The sequence below is a fragment of the Tympanuchus pallidicinctus genome, unplaced genomic scaffold, assembly GCF_026119805.1.
Source record: "Tympanuchus pallidicinctus isolate F22 unplaced genomic scaffold, pur_lepc_1.0 scaffold3, whole genome shotgun sequence".
NCBI classification, from domain to species: Eukaryota; Metazoa; Chordata; class Aves; order Galliformes; family Phasianidae; genus Tympanuchus; species Tympanuchus pallidicinctus.
Window position 1 is genome coordinate 43,240,900 of NW_026294747.1, and position 20,026 is coordinate 43,260,925.

Genomic DNA, 20,026 nt, shown 5'->3' on the forward strand with positions numbered 1-20,026 from the left:
TTTTTCTGGAGGCGCGGATCTGCGGATCCCTCCGCCCCGCTCGTCACGGAACCGGGCTGAACCAGCCCATAAACCGTTGACAATCTTCAGTGATGATCTAGTAATCACTGTGCAAAAGTATTGCTACATCTCTAATCCAACATTTTCTTGCATTTATGTCAGCTCTTGCTGAAAAAGAAAAAGTTTTTCTTTTTCTGACAAAAACAAACTGAAAAGTTTGTTTGCAAACAAACAAACAAAAAACAGTGGCAAAACTTACCCAGTGGAGAGATCCCATACAGAGCTTTGCAGCAAGGAGAGGAATAGTTGCATCATCTGGTTTCAAACGAATACATTCCTTCAAGACCTTAACAGCTCGAGCAGACTGTTAAAAACATTTTTCATTGAAATTACTAAAAGCATAACTATGTTTCACAGATATAAGATTCCTGTTTCCATTATTGTCTCTATTTTTCCCATAAGCAAAGGAGCCAATACCAAATAGTTTGCAAAAATGTGCCTCAACTCACACAAGTGAAACACATGACTATAATTGCTGCTCTCGTTTTTTTCCCTTATGAAATACAACTAAGCGTTCCAGCAGACATATTTGCTCAGAATACAATTTCAATAGGTACATTTAAAGGTTTGCTAGGCCTGCAAGCTCACAGCATTTCAGCAAGGCAAATGGAAGAGCCAGAATGCAGGCAGTCATAGATATGGTACAGGACTTTATAACAGACTGTCACTGCTCTTCTTTAACTTATTTTCCTCTATCCACTCACAGTTCAAAAGAGAATTTTAAGTGAACAGAGAATGGTAAGAATAATTAATCAAAAGGAACTTAAAATGGAAAACTGCATCTGATAACATCAGCTGCTAGTTTTAAGAATTAAAATAACATATCCCACTTCACTTGCATAGGATACTAAAACAACAGTAAAAAAAAAAAAGAAAAGAAACACACAGAAATTCACAAAGGAAAAAGAACAGGAGCATCATAAATCAGCAATCATCTGTACTTTGGCATAAACTTGGTTCATCAAAACAGTACTTGAACAAAGATGTCCTGGAAAATGTGTTCTGGTATAAAACACTACTGTGTTTGTTTAACTTAGCTTAAGCTTGATGTCAAGACTGCTCTGACCATCAGCTTTCAGTCTTCATGAATTAGAAAATGTTGAAAGGATTGTTACATCCTTTCTATAGCACCAGGCAAAATTCACAAACACAGTGAGTTGGATTATTTAAGGAATTATTTTCAAAAACACTGCAGATGAAAAATTATGAAAGTGCCAAACATTGTTATCAAAAGCCATTAAAAAAAAAAAAAATCATATCCAAAAATTAAGACTTACTTTTCCTGCTGCCATCAAGGACAATGCAAATTGATACCAGAGATGGAATTCTTCAAACGCAAACTTCATGGCTCTTTCTAAACACTAGTTTTGAGGAGAACATTGTTTATTAAGGGCATATTCTTTGATTATTACGATATAGTAGTATAAAATTTCTTATAGATAAACATCTAAACCCCACATTATCACAAATTTGAATTATTTAAATAAGTGAAAACAGCTGACAGATTGCATATGGAAGGAAACAAACTTGAACAAAAACTTTATTTCTGATATAGTATATTTAGATATACCTATCTGCACTGTGCTGCTTAGTTTAACAGAAAGAATGAGAGATTTCAGTCAGTTTACTCTTAAATGAAGGTATTGGGAGCAAAAAGCTCCAAGAGGCAAGAGGAACATTAAATGCAAAGTAAAACTGTACATGGACACACACTGTAAACTGTGAACACTTGTCCAGCAGTGGCACCATACGTACTTATTGGTACTACTTAAGAGATGAGGGAAAGTTCACCCAAGAATATTATTTCTAAGAATTTTAACTTATCACACTAAATATTCTGCTGATTTTTTTTATTTAATAACTGAACGCCAATAGGAAATTCATTATTACTATACTAGATTTAGTATATTACATTAGCATTATATGTTAACTTTGAAGGTTTCATATCCGCTGCTATCAGTAAGAAAAATTTCATTTTACTATACTCAGTTTAACTAATCAGATCAGGTCCAAAGAGTTGAAAGGTTGAATATTTCTCTGGATTAAACTGTTTTAGCAATGAACTTTCCAGTCTGCAAAGTCCAATTAAGGAAGCAGCTTTTCTGCTCTAATAGTTATAATATGTATGTTATATAGCAATAGCATGAATTATTTTTTGCATTCAGATTCTGGAAGAATAGACAGTTAAGTAGTGTATTGCTACATAACAACAAGAGCTGAAGCAAAGAATAGCTATGAGGATGAGAAACAAAAGAAAATATGTATATGTATGTATGTATATCTAATGTCAGCTATAATTTTTCCTACTGTACAGTGTTCAGCATCAAGACTATTTCTAAACAGTATTTTTATTAAATGACAATACAGGGACAGAAGTTTCCTAAAACAAACCCTTTCTAAGTGTTTAAAATGTTCATAATTAGTATTTATGTGTATCAGGTTAAATATCTATTAAGACAACGCATTGATATTTTTTTCAACATTGGAAGTTAAAAGAACAGAAATCAAATAAGCTGCAGGTGGATTCATTTCCTATTACTTTGGATATTTGACAGAGATGTCCAGGTGAGGCACAATCCACCACCTCCACGCATGGAGCTGGCACAAAACAGCAGTTGCTAAACCTGTCTCTATCTCCACTGATTAGTACAACTGTAGTCCTCATCTGAGTGCTTCTAAATGAAGAAGGATGAATTCAACCTTATGTGTTTCAAATACTCTTTTTTTGTTTTTTTTGCTTAATTGAAAATTAATTGCCCATTTTAACTGATGGAAGATTGTATCTGAAGTTGTAGAATTTGATAGTAACAAAATAATAAAAACAAAGTACAAGAACAAAGAACGCAAAGGTCTTCCATTTGTAGAGAATTCTAGGACTGTGTTTCAGCATACTAATTAATGAACTATGTACTGCTCTTTGCTGTCCAGCCTCCAGATCACTGCTGTTCCAAAACACTCTCATGCTAGTGAGACACGACTCTGACAAAGTGAGAGCAGATAGTGACATGCTGGACAGGAGCTCTTTGCTAACAGCACTTGGCAATTCAGTCACATACTTGTCTTTGACTACAAAAATAGTGTGGCAGTTAGAAAAACAAATACTTTGACCGCATTTTACTGTGCTTAACATCCATTCTGGAAGTATTAACACAACTTCATTTAGAAACAATCCTGCTGGATGATATTAAGGACAAGAGGGTATTTCATCACAGACAACACCTCAACACCAAAGGTCTCTATCTTTGCTTTTCTGAGTTTGCCTTAGAAATATATTTAACTCTCTATCATCAACTGCTTTTCTTTTCTTTAGGGAACTTGAGCAAAAGGAAGAGAGTGACAATGACAATGAGGAAGTGAGGAAGAACTACATAAAACAGAGAATTCTGCCTCTCATTTATCTGACTTATGGTGCTTCTTGACTGATCTTAAAGCATTGAAGGACTTTCCAGTGGATGGAAATTAAATATAATATTTAGGTTGTGCTCATGTAGAAATAAGCTAGTCAACACCTAGAAAATTTAAATAATGCTCGATTTGAATAACAATAATAATAATAGTAAACTATCTATGACAACTGAAGCAAGAAAAATCAAATCAGTGATTCTGGCCACTACGTAAACATATCAGATGAGAATTATTAACGCTTTGGAAGAAATGGCTGGAAAGCACCACAAACTATGAATACTAATTCTGAGTCTGACCACTTAGGGAAACAAAATCTATTATTTCCTTAACAGTTTTGTCCCTCCCTTTTAAACTCCTGCATACTTCACAAAGGTAAGAAGCCAGTAGGAGATGGACCTACAAAAGATTCTTGCTTGATAATAGAAATAAATATCCACAACAGTTCTGGACATCAGAGAATCTGCAAAAGGATAAGCTCTTTAAAAATCCTCTGCTACAGGAAGATATCACAGACATACTCCTTTAAGTCTAAAATAAATTGGGATTCATGAACTCCAGGATACGATAACTATTTTCTATACCTTTGAATTAGGAAGAGTCTGCCTTGTTAGCAAGAATCTGCCCTGTTAGGAAAATCCCTAAAAAAGGAAAGTATCATACACCAACATATGAAAGGGTTTTCCAGATGGCTTGAGCAAGCACTGCCTGAGAGCCTTTATTTCAACACAACTCCAGTAGTACTGTCTAAGAAGAAAACATTTGAAACTAAAAGGTTGGTTACATACTTGACTATTCTCTATAAGATTTTACAATCTTATAGATATAAGGTAGATATAGATATAGTACAGCTGTAGATATAATCTTATATATATAAGGTTGCATGGTCTTTTCTTCATTATTTCACAAAACTATTAGTACAGGGCAAGAGTAGTAAGCACTGTATACGTATCACATTTACATAGGTGATTTATCCAGCAACATGAAAACCTTGTAAAAGGAGTGTTTCTGAACTAAGAAATCTCAATTTCAAAGGAATTGACTTCATGAAGGTGTCAATAAGAAATACATAACAAGTCATAGTATCATGGAAAACTGAAAGTTAACTTTCAAGATAATGGCAACCAACTCAAGCAGTTGAACATTTAGCATAATCCCTCTCCTGAAAGGCAGAAATGTAGCTCTTGATACGGAGAAATCACCATATGGACAGGTAATCTTGAAAGCATTACTGAATTCTGTTGTTCAGCATTATAGTCTTCTAAAAGGAACGTGCTTGAAGCTAGAGATTTGAAAGATGAGTATCTAGGAAAATTTCTGGTCTGGAAAATTTCTTCCCTGGTAGGACATTGATCAAGTCCAACATGTCATATCCTAAGAAGCTTAAAAAACAATCTGATGACAGCCAGATTTCCTGTCTTCAAGAAGAGATTTATGACAGCAGAAAGTTCTTTGATCTAGTTAAAAAAGCCATAACTGAAAGCCTATTGTGTACAAACTCCATAATGAAATAACATCTCCTCAACCATGACTCAGCATTAGAATAGTAGAATAACTTACTAGAATGACACAGATGTGACAAATTTTTGCTCATTTAATGTTCTTGCATTGTATTTTTTTCTATAAGTAATCAGCTACAACTTAACCAGAAGATTAAAAAAAATACTAGAACTGGTCAATTTCCACAGTTAGATAGACTAATGGTGTTTTCTGACATGCAGCTGCAACTGCTCCACTAGAACAATCATCACTAACTCAAAGAGAATAAAGCTGGCAAAAAAATTACATTCCTGTTACATAACTTAGCAATGTTATGTTAACACTTCTGAATTTGCATTAAATGTAATGCTTACAAAAGCTGCAGACTGCGGGTCACAGGATCTAAGGGCAAGTCACTCTCCAACCACTCACTGAGCTGTAACGACCTCTTAAAGTTTATGCTTTCTTTGTTCTTTCAATGACAAGACCTGGAACAAATTGGGTGTTCTAATCATTCCCTGACAAGTTCCTGCTGGAGTTGTTTGTATCCAGAGTATCTGTATGCAAAATAAGAATTGCCACTTGGACCAGGTCTTCATAACATGATTATGTTCTACTGTAGGATCAGAGTCTCTGTGAACTTTCATATTCTTTAGATTCAGAAAAGACCTTCTATTGTACTAATGCACAACATGCAACTATAAAATGCTTTCAAGAGGAAGAACACTCAAATTCAGAACTTGATATCATAGTGTCACTATCAACATACATCAGAAAAAGACTTTTATGAGTGAACTTTCATTATTAAAAATAGTTTTATTTTTATCCTATTAGAATAATTCTGTATTAAAATGAACAGATATGATTTCTAAGTAAGTCAATCCCTGAGTATGCCTGCTTACCACACATGCTGAAGTATTCCTTCTGGACACCACTAACTAATACTGGTCACTGACAGCATTCTGCTGCTGGGTAAGCATTGTTTTCAGTAGCAGGAGCTCTGCTTAGCCCAAAGAGTGGCTGGGCAGGTTGTTTCTCAGGTATGAAACAATACTTGAAAATTTCCTAAAAGTATCCAGTTGCCACAGTCTAACAAACACAAGACATTTGAGGCAGGGAATGCACTTTCCCACTGACCTAAAAAAGTAATACATTCCCCTTTATTAATTCCAAAATCATTTTAGAAACTATCAGGAAGTTGGAACACTCCAAATTTTATGAAATGTACAAGTCAGTCTTGTTTTGAAAGAAAACCTCACAAATCCTTTTTCTAGGTATTAATACTGGTGACCTATCCATTAGAAAATATTCGAGGTGAGAAAAAGCCTCCAACCAGTAATATTTAGCTCTTATTACAAATACACATTAATAAGGCTTATAGTAATATATTCAAATAAGTCCACTTTAAAAATTAAGTTTGGCATCCCCTTAACTTTGAAAGAGAATTCAAAATAAGAAGCAACTAAATCCTCCAGGCCAAGACAAGTGGAAGAACCAAAAGGCGAAGGACTATAAACATTGTTTTCCTTGTAGTACCTCAGCACCGTCAGCTGAGCTATCTGATGTGCATCTATTTAAGCAGATCCATGCCTCGCCAACCAAAAAGCATGTGAATTGCTGTGCCATTAAACATTTCTCACATTTTTCAACATTTCTGTGCTTGAGAACCTTGTGAAAATTCAGACAGTACATAATGGGGGTTGAAACTACCCATTATTTATACAGTAGTATATGAAAGAATCCTTTATTTGTTTAACCCTAATGTACTAATACAATTAATAAGATTAACAGAAAAAAAAAACAACAAAGACACAGTTCAGTATTCACCGCTATGGACAAACCTCTGAGAGCATTTCATATTGGCCTCTTCTTCCCAAGGCTATAGTAAGCAAATCATATACTACAGATGCACTTTGCAAACTGATGATACGATCATTTTTGTGTTCTGGTATTCTGCTTAGAACAGCATCACGGTTAGCCTGAAACATAACAAAAAGAAATCAAGTCAGACATTGAATTCAGCCTTAATCTTGCTCAAATAACTATTATTATGATCAGATTGACTGTCAACAGCTGGCATAGGTGATACAGAGAGAAAGTACCAGTTACTGATTTATAGACAGCCTCAATCACTTTAGCTGAAAGATTTGGGTTTCTACACATATTTACTTTTCATTACTTGATTCTAATTACATAAATTATGAGAGTTCTCAGAAACCAAAGACAGTATGTTTTAAAATATAATGCATATCCATCTTCTAAAATTTAATTTATTGTTTTGTAGGCAAGTAAAACATATGAGAAGAATCTTCAAATCTTCTACTTCATCTTTTTGTGAAATGAACCAATCAATTTCTTTTGTCTTCATGACATTATGACACTACCTTCTCACTTGCCCAGATTAACCATGCAATTGCCTTCAGGAATTATTAATGAGAAATGAAAACTGCCCGTTGTTCCAAGCACAGGTTCAGACTCAGCTCTTGTTTGCAATACATCTTTGTACTTTCAAGACTTCTGTGAAATGCACATCACAAGTCTAAGCCCTTGCTTTGTCTTTTCAGAAGGGCATAAATTAAACTAGAGCTGGTTAAATGAGTTGACCATATTCAAAAAGAAATCCTGCCAAAGAGCAAAAAACAAAATTCAAGTTTCCCAGGAGCTAATGCTCATTTACTCAGTATTTCTCCAACTATACCATCAACTCTCTGAAAATATGTTATCTTGACATCTTCTCCATTTCCAGATTTTTTGATTGTTAATATTCCTACTGACAAAAATGCTATTATATTTGGTTGCTTGAAGTCAGCCAGTTCTCCTCTCTGTTCACCTCTCCTCTGCCTTTTCTTTTTCTTTTTTTTTAATTACACATTGTATGGCCTCCCTTATACGTTTATTTAAATACATTAAATTAAAATGGAGAGTTTGTTTCATCCCTTTTTCAGAGGGGAGGAGTAACACATATCAAGCACCCATAAATTTTTTTTTTGCTATAATAGGAAAACATTTTATGCTCTGGTCATACTAAAAAAATAAATCTTTAAAATCGGTGTAGTTAAATACAGAAAGAAAATTTCAAGGAGATACTCAGAGTATAAAATGCACAGACATTTCAAGATTTATCAGCTGAACAATCCACAGACTGACTGGTTTGAACTTCATTCCCCCTACCCCCTCCTTCCAACCGGAAACAGGCACAGTGCTTTCTTCTGATCAAGATGACTTTGGCTTTTTCTTTCCACACTGCATAAATACTCAGTCAGATTCAAGAACTTCTTCCTTTTTAACTCCACGTTTAATCACTGATTCAATTCCTTTCCTTGCAAGCACAGAACAAGCCCTAAATTAACACTTTCAAAGAAACGGGTGGCAATGCCAAAGCCGTATTATGGGACAGGATGCCTTTTAAGTTTTAATTGCTATATATCTGAACAGTCATTTTCTGCATAATCGTAACAGTTCAACGTACTTAAAACTTTAAGTGCTCAGTGTTTCAGAACTGCTAAAGTCTCAGACACAATTAAGTGAAAATGAATTAAGTTGCAGTATGCTACACTTACCCTATACACGCTTTAAGCCTGAAGCAAATATGAGTAGAATAACTTTGTTCTCTTGCGTGAGCTGAGATAAACACATACGGTGAGGTGTGGGAGGAGTTCACTCAAGCAAAGGCTACCCAGCAACTAGTAGTGTGCTTCAGGGAGTGACACTGGATTCAATCCTGTCCAACATCTTCATTAACAACCTGGATGATGGAGTGTAATGTGCTCTCACAGCAAGTTTACTGTTACAAAATTAGGAGGTGGATCTACTAATGGGTTGTGCTACTTACTAATTAGAGGGACCTAGACAGGCAGGCAAAATGGGCTCACAGGAACCTCTTCAAATTCAAAGCCTTAGTGATGCTGAGTTGGAAAGTGGATGCTCAGTGACAGGACAAGAGGAAGTGGGCACAAACTGAAACAGAAGGTTCTCTCCAAACACTAGGAAACACTTTCTCTGTTGACTGTAATGGTGATTGAACACTGGAATGAGTTGCTCAGAGTGACTGAGAATACTCCATCTTTGCAGATATTCAAAAGCCATGGTACTGGGAAACCTACAGATGGCTTTGCCTGAGCACGAGACTGGACAAAATGACCTCCAGAGTTCACTTCCAACCTCAACCACTCTTGATTCTGTTACTACAGCTCAGCTGATATTCAGCAACAAATACTGCCATTGTAACTTGAAATTCTCAGCCCTTCAGATTCTACCTTTCTACAAATTCAAACTTGAGTAAGAAGAGGCTGATCTACAGTTTGTAGGTGTAACAGCTAAAATACAAGAACGTCTTACAATAAGTGATGGCAGGGTTGCTGCTGACTTTCCTCATTACACATGACAGTAAACTGCAGCAGCAGTCATGTGGCTAAAAGGCATTTTGTTCTCTGAAATGTACCTACAAGAGAATTAGAATACTTAAAAAGCACATAACTATCTTTCCCACATCATTTCTTTCACAAGTATTACAACTCAAATCTTACCCACTAAAGCATCCATTCTGAATTTAGAAATTAAGGGAACTCAATTTTCTGGATGTATGTCGCACTAGATCTAATGCAAATAAGAAGTGATGATGTTAGAGTGTATTACTTCCCTGAAACTAGAAGTATGATTTGGGGGTTATATAAACAGGGATGTGAATGTTTTTATTTACACACAATGTTACTTCCATGTGATGCTCATTCTGTTCTTCAGTATTTTCTTAAATAATTTCATAAAGGAGAGAAGTTCTGAAGCCTTGTGTTTTTAATAATTCACAAGTAAAAGATCATAATATATTGATAATACAAGACCATGTCTAAATACTAATGTTTCATGATTCTTTTGTAATCATTTCTTACTCACATACCAATTTGAAAATGATGAGTCACATTGTTCTTTAAAACTACTACAGGTAAGAGTTAGCACACAGTGCTGAACAAAGAGCTCTTAACTCTCAGGAAGCAACTCTCACAAAGACAAGTTTGAAGCGATAAATATTTTTAAGGCTAACACTTGTGCCTCAGATAACTTGCAATAATTACTTGTCAATAAAGAGATTACTGAAAGTCTGCTAAGAGTGTAATGCTCTACCATGATAAGCATCCAATTTAGACAGATCTAATTAATAAAGGAAAAGCTGTAAGTTACCTGAAAGAAGAGCTAAAAAAGCATTATTTAAGGATCTTTTTGACTTCTTAGTACTGATATGCAAGAAAGTACTCCAGCAAATACAGTAATTGATAGTCAGATGCTGCTGCAGTGGGCATGCTTCTGCTTCACACTGTGACTGCTGTTCACATTAGAATTCTTCTTTAGGTTGTCATAAGCTGCTCAAGCACCTTGAAGAGGCACGTGTTCCCTTTCAGATGCAGCAAAAGCAACACGTGGTATATGGAAACATTTGCTCAGTCTAGTTTTCTAGTGACATCACAATGCAGCTCACTAGGAGTAAGGATAGTAATTTGCACTACTTTTGAAGTGTACCCAGCAACTTTAAAGCAATTCAACTAGGACAACATTCAATAAACTATTCTGATATTACTTAACTAACAGATTAGAAATTTTGCCAGAGTGTAAAAGATCTCACCTAAGGAACTTAAAGACTAAGTGCCATCGGTGTTCAGTGGAACAGTCCCATATACAATGCCTGAGATTCCAGAGGTTCCACCCCTCCAGCTACAAACTCAGCAAGGGTTTGAGCCTAAGCTTTTCATTTCTGTTATTTGAGAATACATAGTAAAACTGACCTGGTACGAGAAAGTCAGTACATGGCAGTGGTTCGGTAACTAGTAAAATCATGCTACAGGAAAACATGAAAAACTGTTAAAAGGCACAAGTAGTCCACTGAAAGGAATTACCTGCTGGGGAAAGTAGGAAACTTGAAAAAATGAAATACAATCCAGTAGAAAAGGCTGAATGTCTGCATAAATAAAAATAACTTACAAATATGACTGACATCTGAGTTTTAATGAGCAATGGAAAATATTTTTTGGTGATGCTTATTAGGCTTACCTAGCAGTCTTTGATTTTGGTTTTTACAAAAAACAACTTACATTTTGAGTCTGTCTGAATGACACCTGCTGGTGTAACTGCGGTCATATTGATAAGTGACGAGAAAAGACCTGGCTTTGTATTCACCTGCCTATAATTTGGAGGCTATGTTCAGTCACTCTACAGGAGAAAAAACTCCTACTCATAACATCTGCAGAGCTCATCCTGCTGCTTCAGAGGAACAGAAGCTTGAATTTCAGAAGTAACTGCCTGTTCTCCTAACAGAAAATGAAACACGAGTCAAAAAGCAAGGCATGACAAAAAATGTTTTCATTTAAAAAAGAAAACGGAATACACACAAACACAGGCAACATTTGCACATCCACTGTTTTACCTACCATAGATTCACTAATAAGTAGCAACAGTAAGGCTTCTTCTGTATTTTCTTGAGGACAAAAGATGCTGTTCAAAACAAAAATTCAATTATTTAAGCAGAAAATTCTACTTTTATGAGTAGCTTACACAAATATCGTGACTGAGTACTGTAAAAACTGGAAAAATCCATAAAACACAATAGATAAATTTCACTTTAAAAATTGCTTAGGATTCATTTATCTGCAGCTCTCTACATTTACTTTTCAGAAAAGTTGACAAATATAATCACAGAATCACAAGCTTGGAAAGGACCTATAAAGATTATCTAGTCCAACCCTCCTCCTAGCACTATTACTACCCACATATTGTAAGAAAACAAAACAACCATGGCTGTCAAGTATTAAAGAACACATCCAAGTACCCCAGAATTTAGTATAACTTGACAACTATAAAAATATAGCCTGTGGTTTAACTAGCTGTTGGCATCTAGCTACATGAACTGAACCTGCAGCACTGATTCAAAGGTCAGCAACAAGAAACTCTCAGAGGAGAAAACTGAAGAAGGGTGTAACAGATATCTATAAAATCATAAATGATATTTTTCAAACATCATTCACTGTCCTCAAAAGACTGAATGCATTTAATGATTTAACAATAAAACTGAATGCATTTAAATAATGTATTAGGCACTGTATTTAAAACAAACCAGAACATTTCTGACTCAAAAAGCTGGAGGTCAGGGGAGCATGTAGTAAGAAGTCTCCTTTAAGTCTTGCTATTTCTTGTCTTAGGTACTTGCTTTTCATCACTGTTGAAGATAAGGTACTAATCTAGACACATTGTCTGATCTGGTATTAATCACTTTGATGTGACCAAAGAAAAGCACTTAATTACACGCTCTGCTGAAATCGTGGAACTCCTTGCTTATATTTCCAAAGAACAGAAACATTATACTAGACAAAGCCATGCTTTCGAAAGGAGCTCTGTTTCTACAGAAGAATAAGTTGATGATGAACAATATAAATAAGTTTGAAAGATTGAGTCTGAGTAGACTGCTGTAAGAGTTCTGGTCTGAGGAATCAGAATTGCTAAAAATCTTTGAAGAGAAGGGCCATTCTACTTTGTAGCAGCAATGTGGTACAGTGCTACAATTACATGGGGCTACTACTATATAAAGTGTTCATACATGGAGATCTGCAATAAATAATAAATCTGCAGCTAATAATAAAAAGGTCACAATCTGGGAAAACAGTTTAATATTTACTACATGCCATAACAGAGGAACTGATTCTTCTTTACTTGGGAAGCAAAGAAGTTGTTTGAATGTTTGGGAAAATGTACTCATCGTTAAAGAGCTTTCCTTATTTAGTAACTTCATAGAGTGGCCTGGGTTGAAAAGGATTACAATGATCATCCATTTCAACCCCCCGCTATGTGCAGGGTTGCCAACCACTGGATCAGGTTGCCCAGAGCCATGTCCATGTCCAGGTTGGCCTTGAATGCCTGCAGGGATGGGGAATCCACAACCTTCTTGGGCAACCTGTTAGAGTGAGTTACCACCCTCTGAGTGAAAAACTTTCTCCTAATATCTAACCGAAATCTCCCCTATCTCAGTTTTAAACCATTCCCCTTTGTCCTATCACTATCAATCCACGTAAACAAAATACTCATAACAGCTCAAAACACTGCCTTTAATGATTTAACAGTCAAGATATACTCAGACAAGTCTGAAATTCAAAAACCCACAATTCCTAGCTTTTAAACCTACAGAAGGACAATATTCTCAAAAAAAAATATAAGTCAGTTTTTTGGAGAAAAGAAAGTCAAGAGTTTCACACAGAACAGGTAACAGCCTCCTCAAAGGAGATTCCCAAATCACACCAATTTCTTAGAATAGCTGAAATTGGAAGGTCTCTGGAGATTGTTTGGTCCAGATTTTCTGCTCAAAGCAAGGTCAGCTGGCAGATTGCTCAGGACTGTGTCCAGTTGGATTTTGACCTTCTCTAGCGATGGAGGCTCTGCAACCTCTTCTAGTTCTATAAAGGATGTTTTCTTGAGTTCAAATGGAATTTCAATCTTCTCTATCTCAATTAAAAATTAAAACACTCACTGTCCTACTAGAACAAATCATAACTTTGCCTAGATAATTATTTTCACTGCTACAATTCTGTTTCTCAGTTTCCCGGCTCACAGTGTTTCCAACATATATCACAGCAAGCAAGCAGTGGTTGTTGGCTACATTAAATAAGGTGATCCCTCAAGGACTTTGAACAGGTCAGCCATTAATTTATGAACAAGATTTTACTGCGCATTACATATAATATGAAAGCAACAAAGTTTCATTGGATCAAACTTACTATAAATGAAAACCAATGACTACCAAATCTTTCAGATTTCATTACTTGATTTGACAAAAGCACAGGAGATACAAATAACAAGTTATAACTATTTAAAAAGTCCATATTCTAAGAAATATTTAACACTCCTACTAAAGCCGATTGTTTGGGGGGAAAAAAAGAAACAACAAAACCACACAGAAGCATAAGCTACAATTCTGCTATTTTCAAACATTTAGACAGAAACTTTCCATTTTGAAAAGCTACTTGTGATACATACAGCAGAAGAGGTGGAAGAGCACAAAGCTGAGTAGCTCAAGGTGACAGAAAGATAGCCACAAATATTATGATTTCTTGTAGATCTCTAAGATAATATAGAACTCTACCATGTACCTCAGTATGGAATAAAAAGATATTTGGAGGATTGAGAACAAAAGGTCTCGTGATACACTGCAAACTTCTGCCTAAAGAACATTCACGCTGCCCAATCCCTTCTGCATTTTCAACCATATGAACTAAATTACGCAGTGCAGCGGATAACAATTGCAATTATGGAAACAGAAGAGAGAGGTGTGAATTCAGACATACTTTTCTCCAGTATATACCCGTGGTCTTCTACTGAGTGTGTAATTTTTTGTATTTGAACCTTTCCTAAGTGGATCATCCAGTGGCGATTGGTCAGGAGGATCTTCCAGTGGATTCCAATAACTCTGTTCACACATGCCTCGTAACAAAATTTCAGCCAGTTGTCTTGCTATCGTCTGTAAAAGTAGAAGATAAATATTTTCCTTTGAAATGCTGAATGCAGTCTCTTCAAAAATACCAGATTATTTTAAATGCGTATTAGTCAAGTGGAACGTATTTTCTTTTATTTTAAAGCATCCAAAATATCAGGCATTCTGTTGTTTGAAAGGCGTAAGTACACATTTAAATTCTCTAAATGCAAACTAAAAATGGCAGTAACAAACTTCAATTTTGCCTGTTACAGTTCACATAAGTATAAACACCATCAACTGTTGCTCCTAATAGTGGAGCACATTCAGGTATTTTTCTGGGTATTTTATATTGTATACTCAGAAAGCTCTACCTCTCCTAACCTCTGCAAATATTTCCCTGGAGACTATGGGACAGATGATGTAGAGAGGCCACAGGGAGTAGGGAAGTGTTTCCTGAATGAACTGCTGAAGCACATGGGAAGGATCCACACAGGAGTGCTGGGAAAACACAAAGATGAAGAAGTACAGAGCAAACGCTAGGGACACACTGCAGCTCCCCCTTTTCCATTACTGCTGTGCTTGCTTGCTCACAGCTGAGGAAGAAGAGGTAGAAGAGTTAGGAAGGAAAAAGTGAAGCTGAACCTGGGAAAAGGTGGTGGTGGTGGGTATTTTAGATTTTGCCTTTGTTTCTCTCCATTCAATTCCGTTTTAGTTGACAATAAATCTCATTAGTTTTCCCAAAGTCAGATCTGCTTTGCCCACGACAGTAAAGTTCTTTCTCTGAACCCACAAACTTTTCTATCTTTTTGTTCCTGTCCTGTTGATAAGGCAGAGCGAGCGAGAGAGCAGTGGGTGTCTGGCAGCTCACCACAGCTATAATCCAGATCCAAACTGATCTGGGCTTCCGACAGCTAGGGCCGGAAGGTGCTAGTGTTTGTTGCCGTTGGTAAGGTTTAGCAAGAGTGAAAGCGTGCTGCAGACAAGCATGAAGAAATTTATTTTGACCACTTATTCCCAGTACCAAATATTTAAGTACAAAAATAATTACATAAATATTATATAATAATTTAAAGCTTTGAAAAGTCATCCTACAATCTTTAACTAGCAATTTAATCTGCACTTTCATGTTTACTGTCATGTAGCATACAAGCTACATAAGTATATATGAAAATGATGACAACTCAGATTACTACCAGCAAAATAGAAAAAAAGCAAGCATTTACATCAGAATTGTCAGCATTTCCCAGGAATAAATGTGTAATGATCAAGCCATGAGCAGCAGCATATGACCTACATTTTCCACGCTAATTCCTATATCATTTATTTCCTAACATTTGTAATATTATCCCTCTCCATTGAAATTCTGCCATTTAATAATTTAAATACGCTTTTTAGGCATTCATTATTAAATTCATTAAGAATCACGTTACCTTATTACTATTCTGGAAGTCGTAAACGTGTAGTATTAAAATACTAATCTAAGACATTTTAAATGTCATTACCTTAGAGCAAAAGATGCAAGCCTTGGCCCTTTGTTATACCAAAAAAAAAGCAAAAAAAGACAAATCATTTATTTGGTAGAGGTTTATTTTATGTCTGTATCAATAGTAAGATTTTGTCTTCTTTTTTTCCTTCCCTTGAAGAAGGATTTCTTTATTATGAAAATAAAGAAATGATAACTTGAAGTTTCCAACTTAAAGAACAGAAATGAAGACACTGCACACTGTCCTCAATCTCATTACATTACAGAAAGATGAAATAATATCCTGGTGAAAGTAGCACAAATCACAAATTGGACAACTATGACTAAGTTTGAAAGCATTGTTGGTCAGAAATCAAAGAACTAGGGAAGACCAGTCATCAAGCATTCTGTTTTTACTTTAATAAATCACTTCAACCAAGAAACGTACCTTTACAAAATGGCAGATAACACATCCTGATCAATATGCTGCAGCTTGATTATTTGTCCCTAGCTCATATTTATGCTTCATCTACCTACTGGAATTCAGAAGTTGCAATAGGAACATGGTCTAATGACTTACCATTCGCAGATTTTGTGTAGTTCTTGTTTCAACAGCTCTTAGTAATTCTCTAAATCTACCAACTCCTCTTGTCAAGTTCCTGCACATAAACAAAATTTAACAGCATTCTTAGACATGGCAACATCTTGATATATTATTTGATAAAATCATTAAAAGCCATAGCAACTTTTTTTTTTTTTTTTTTTCCCCCTGTGCATCAAGATCACCTTTCTGTGAATTATACATATCTGGGCACCCCATCACTGATTATAGAGAACCTCTGCTGCCAGAGTGCTGAAAAAGACAACCAAAAGCATTTGCAGATCAGCAAACAGCTCAAGAGAAAATGTAAGAAGTGATCAGTTCAATTGGAAAAAAAACTGTTTCAGGCTGTTACAATAATTTTAATTTTTAATTGCATTAAAAAAGTAGAAACTGTGAGCGTTTTCTGTGGGGGAGAGGGAGGAATTAAATTCTAGCCGCCTTTTAGTATCTTATTGTAGGAAAATAGGAAATAAGAATAAATCTTTCAAGACCCAGTGAAAGTTAATTCTTAACTCCATAGGAATCAAGACAAAACAAGGCTCAACACACAGCCAGAAGAGAGGACTGAGAGATCAGTGGTCTTGATTTCAGTTGATTTTTAGTGTGGCTTCTACAGCTCAAGTTTCTTTGCTCATGCTTCTCCCACTTCTGCTGCCCTAAACATATACACGCCCCTAAGAAAGGATGCCTCAATCACACCAACAGTTTTAGCAGATCTGAACTTCACTCTCAAACAGTAGAATTAACAGATTAGTTTGAATGTTCCTAAAGTTTTATCTTTTTCTTACCATTGTATCATCTCTGCTATCTTATTTTTTATTGTATTTAAAAACCTTCAGGAATATCTTCTTTGATATTACTACAGCTTGTTTGTATACTGCTGACAGACTAGGTTGGCTCTTTGTTGAGATGAGGTTGAAGAATTCAGTTGTTCAACATATAACATAAGATGGCCATGTCATGACTTAAAGTTTACTTACAAAAACAAATTGAATCAATCCAAGGTGCATTTTGCATTAAATTATTGTTGTTACAAATTACGTGTGTATTATTTTAAGACATGGTTTCACATGCAAGTTGTATAATATTCACTTAACTTGGGCTCAAAAGCCCACTCCAAGAGAAATATTATGTATTGTGTAAGTTTTTCATAAAGAAAAGCACCATAGCACTGTGCCAAAAGCTACATTGCCTTTCTCCTTGATGTGTAATTTGTACACAATCCATTAAAACATCTTTTAAATTGTGATTTGATACAAACAACAACAACAAAAAAAATCAGAAAACATCACTTTTTATTCAGATGTTTTCTTTAATTCTAGTGTCTGAGTACCTGAAACTAGCATGTTTGAAGAGATCATTCTGTAGAATTGTAAAACTCTTATCAGTTTAGTTAGAGTCCCATTATTTTACTCTTCAGATTACGGGACAGAGGTCATCACTGTTCTGCTACATACAATAAAGGATTATCAGCATATTTCAGAAACTTCAGTCTCCAGCACAGACAGATGTGTCTCACTAGCACAAGTTCACCTCTTAAAATACTTACAAAAAAGGTCATTAGAAGGAGCTAACACCTTCCAAGTAACAAAATCCATACAAACAGGTTGAAAGTTATGTTGAAGTATTCTTAACATTTTATTAATTATGAATATTTTAATTCTTAATTTTATTAATTTTGTATTTCTTTTAATTATTTTAATCTTAATTATTTAAAAGATAACACTCTTCTAACAAAATAATTTGGTTGTACACCTAATACGTAAACAAATGCATAAATGAAAAATTTAGTTATACTTTAACACAGGACTTTAAGTAGCTAATAAATACTATATCAACTTCATAGAAAAATTAAAGTAATACAGAAATTTAGCAGATTTCATCTTGGAAATCTCTCTGACCTCAGTGGAAACAGGACACATTCAGCACCTTTCTATATGTATTCAAGAGAGCCCAAACCAGACCTCTGGAATCCCAGATTGAAGTCTTCTAAGTCCTAGAGTGTATTTTAAATGAACGAAGCTTCCTCTCAAGGACTGTATTGTAAATTCAGAAACGTGCCCTCTTGACAAAAATTATAAAAACCAAAAAATCTACATTGACCAAAATCTGAAGTGTTGACTGCAAAATTATCAAAAAAGCAAAACTAACAACAAAAAATACCCACAAAAACTTGTCATCTTAAGATACTGTTTTACTAGAAGAGATGAAATACACTGCATAGTAGAACTTCAGATCACAATAATACGAACTCTGTGGGAAAAAAATGCTGTTTCCTAAAATTTCGTATGATATTTACATCTTTTGAAGTGTGACAAGAACAACAAAAGGAAAATCTCTATGAAAAAAGTATGCAACTGTTAGAAGTTCTCAAGGGCACCTTGATAATGTCATTGTTTGCCTACAGCTTTTGGTAAGTATCCGCGAGGAACTGAAACTTGTGACTGAAGTTCTACTGCTTCATGGAAAACGCAGCAAGATTGAATAGAAAAAAAACCTAACATACAGAATTAGGTTTTGCTTCATAAAGCATTTAACCTTGATTCACTGCACAAGTGCACACAAACACAACACAAATTTGTCAAGCATCTTCTATACAAGGTATACTAAAAAAGAATACAATTTAAAACTACAATCTAAACCAGCAAACTGAGTTAAATGCTTTGAGAGACAAGTAATGAAGCAAAAAATACCATGATCAGTATGGCTGATCTTCACACTGCACTACTTTTAGCAAAGTACATTTCCTGTATTTGTTAAGTGTTTGTAATACCTGGGAGAACAGGGTGGCAGCTATTCCTGCCTAGGCAGAACTACCTTCTTCACCATGATGTGCCTTCACATTAACAGCTCCACTCATACTGTTAGGCAGATTAACTTAAAAAGCAATGACCCACAGTGTCCGTAAAAGACTTGGAGATTCTTTCCATTCTTGAACAAAGGAATTTTAGGGTACATTAACACATGCTCTGAGCTGACAGATGTTAGTTCCAAGTTTGTTTGTATAACTGCCTTGCTACTATATTGACAGAGTAGCACTACACCAGTTAAAGACTTGGCATTAAGATCTAAGAGACAGTAATCTTCTATTGCAAGTCTATATGGATACAACTTCTATGTACATTTTAGAATTATTGATAGCATTACTGTTTAACATAATAGAAATATTTTCATTGCATCTATGCAAAGTTGTTCGTTCCTAAACAGAGCAATAAATGTAGAGATATGACACCAAAAGAGGAAAAAAAAAAAAAAAAAAAAAAGCACAGGAAGAAAATAAAGATGTAATATAGACAGACTGTTGATACAAAATCAGATAAACTGTATCTAAGCATATAGGCCAGCATAAAGCGCAGGCAAGACAAATATATCTTATCTTTCTGGTTTTAAACACACAAAGTAAAATGAGAAGGAAAAAATGAAACAAACTACTCAAGGAATAAAGATCCATACCTGAAAGTTAGGACAAAAGAACAAAACGATATTCTTTAAAACAAGTGGAGTGAGGTGCACTCACAAAGCGCTCAAAACAGACTAGGACAAAAGTGCTTCAAATTAAACCTCAAAAAGTTTG

At 35.2% G+C, this 20,026-nt stretch overlaps 1 protein-coding gene across 4 annotated transcripts in view; it reads right to left on the reverse strand.

Annotated features, from left to right (window-relative positions):
• TTC7B (tetratricopeptide repeat domain 7B) overlaps positions 1–20,026 on the reverse strand; it is a 122,876-nt gene that overhangs the window by 62,505 nt on the left and 40,345 nt on the right. For all 4 annotated transcript variants that reach the window (XM_052693680.1, XM_052693683.1, XM_052693681.1 and 1 more), the window contains exons 6-11: positions 16,429–16,507; positions 14,259–14,431; positions 11,358–11,421; positions 6,783–6,920; positions 1,338–1,421; positions 260–364 (exon numbers count right to left, since the gene is read on the reverse strand). In XM_052693680.1, the coding sequence (XP_052549640.1) occupies positions 260–364; positions 1,338–1,421; positions 6,783–6,920; positions 11,358–11,421; positions 14,259–14,431; positions 16,429–16,507 (643 nt within the window). The remainder of the gene's footprint in view (positions 1–259; positions 365–1,337; positions 1,422–6,782; positions 6,921–11,357; positions 11,422–14,258; positions 14,432–16,428; positions 16,508–20,026) is intronic.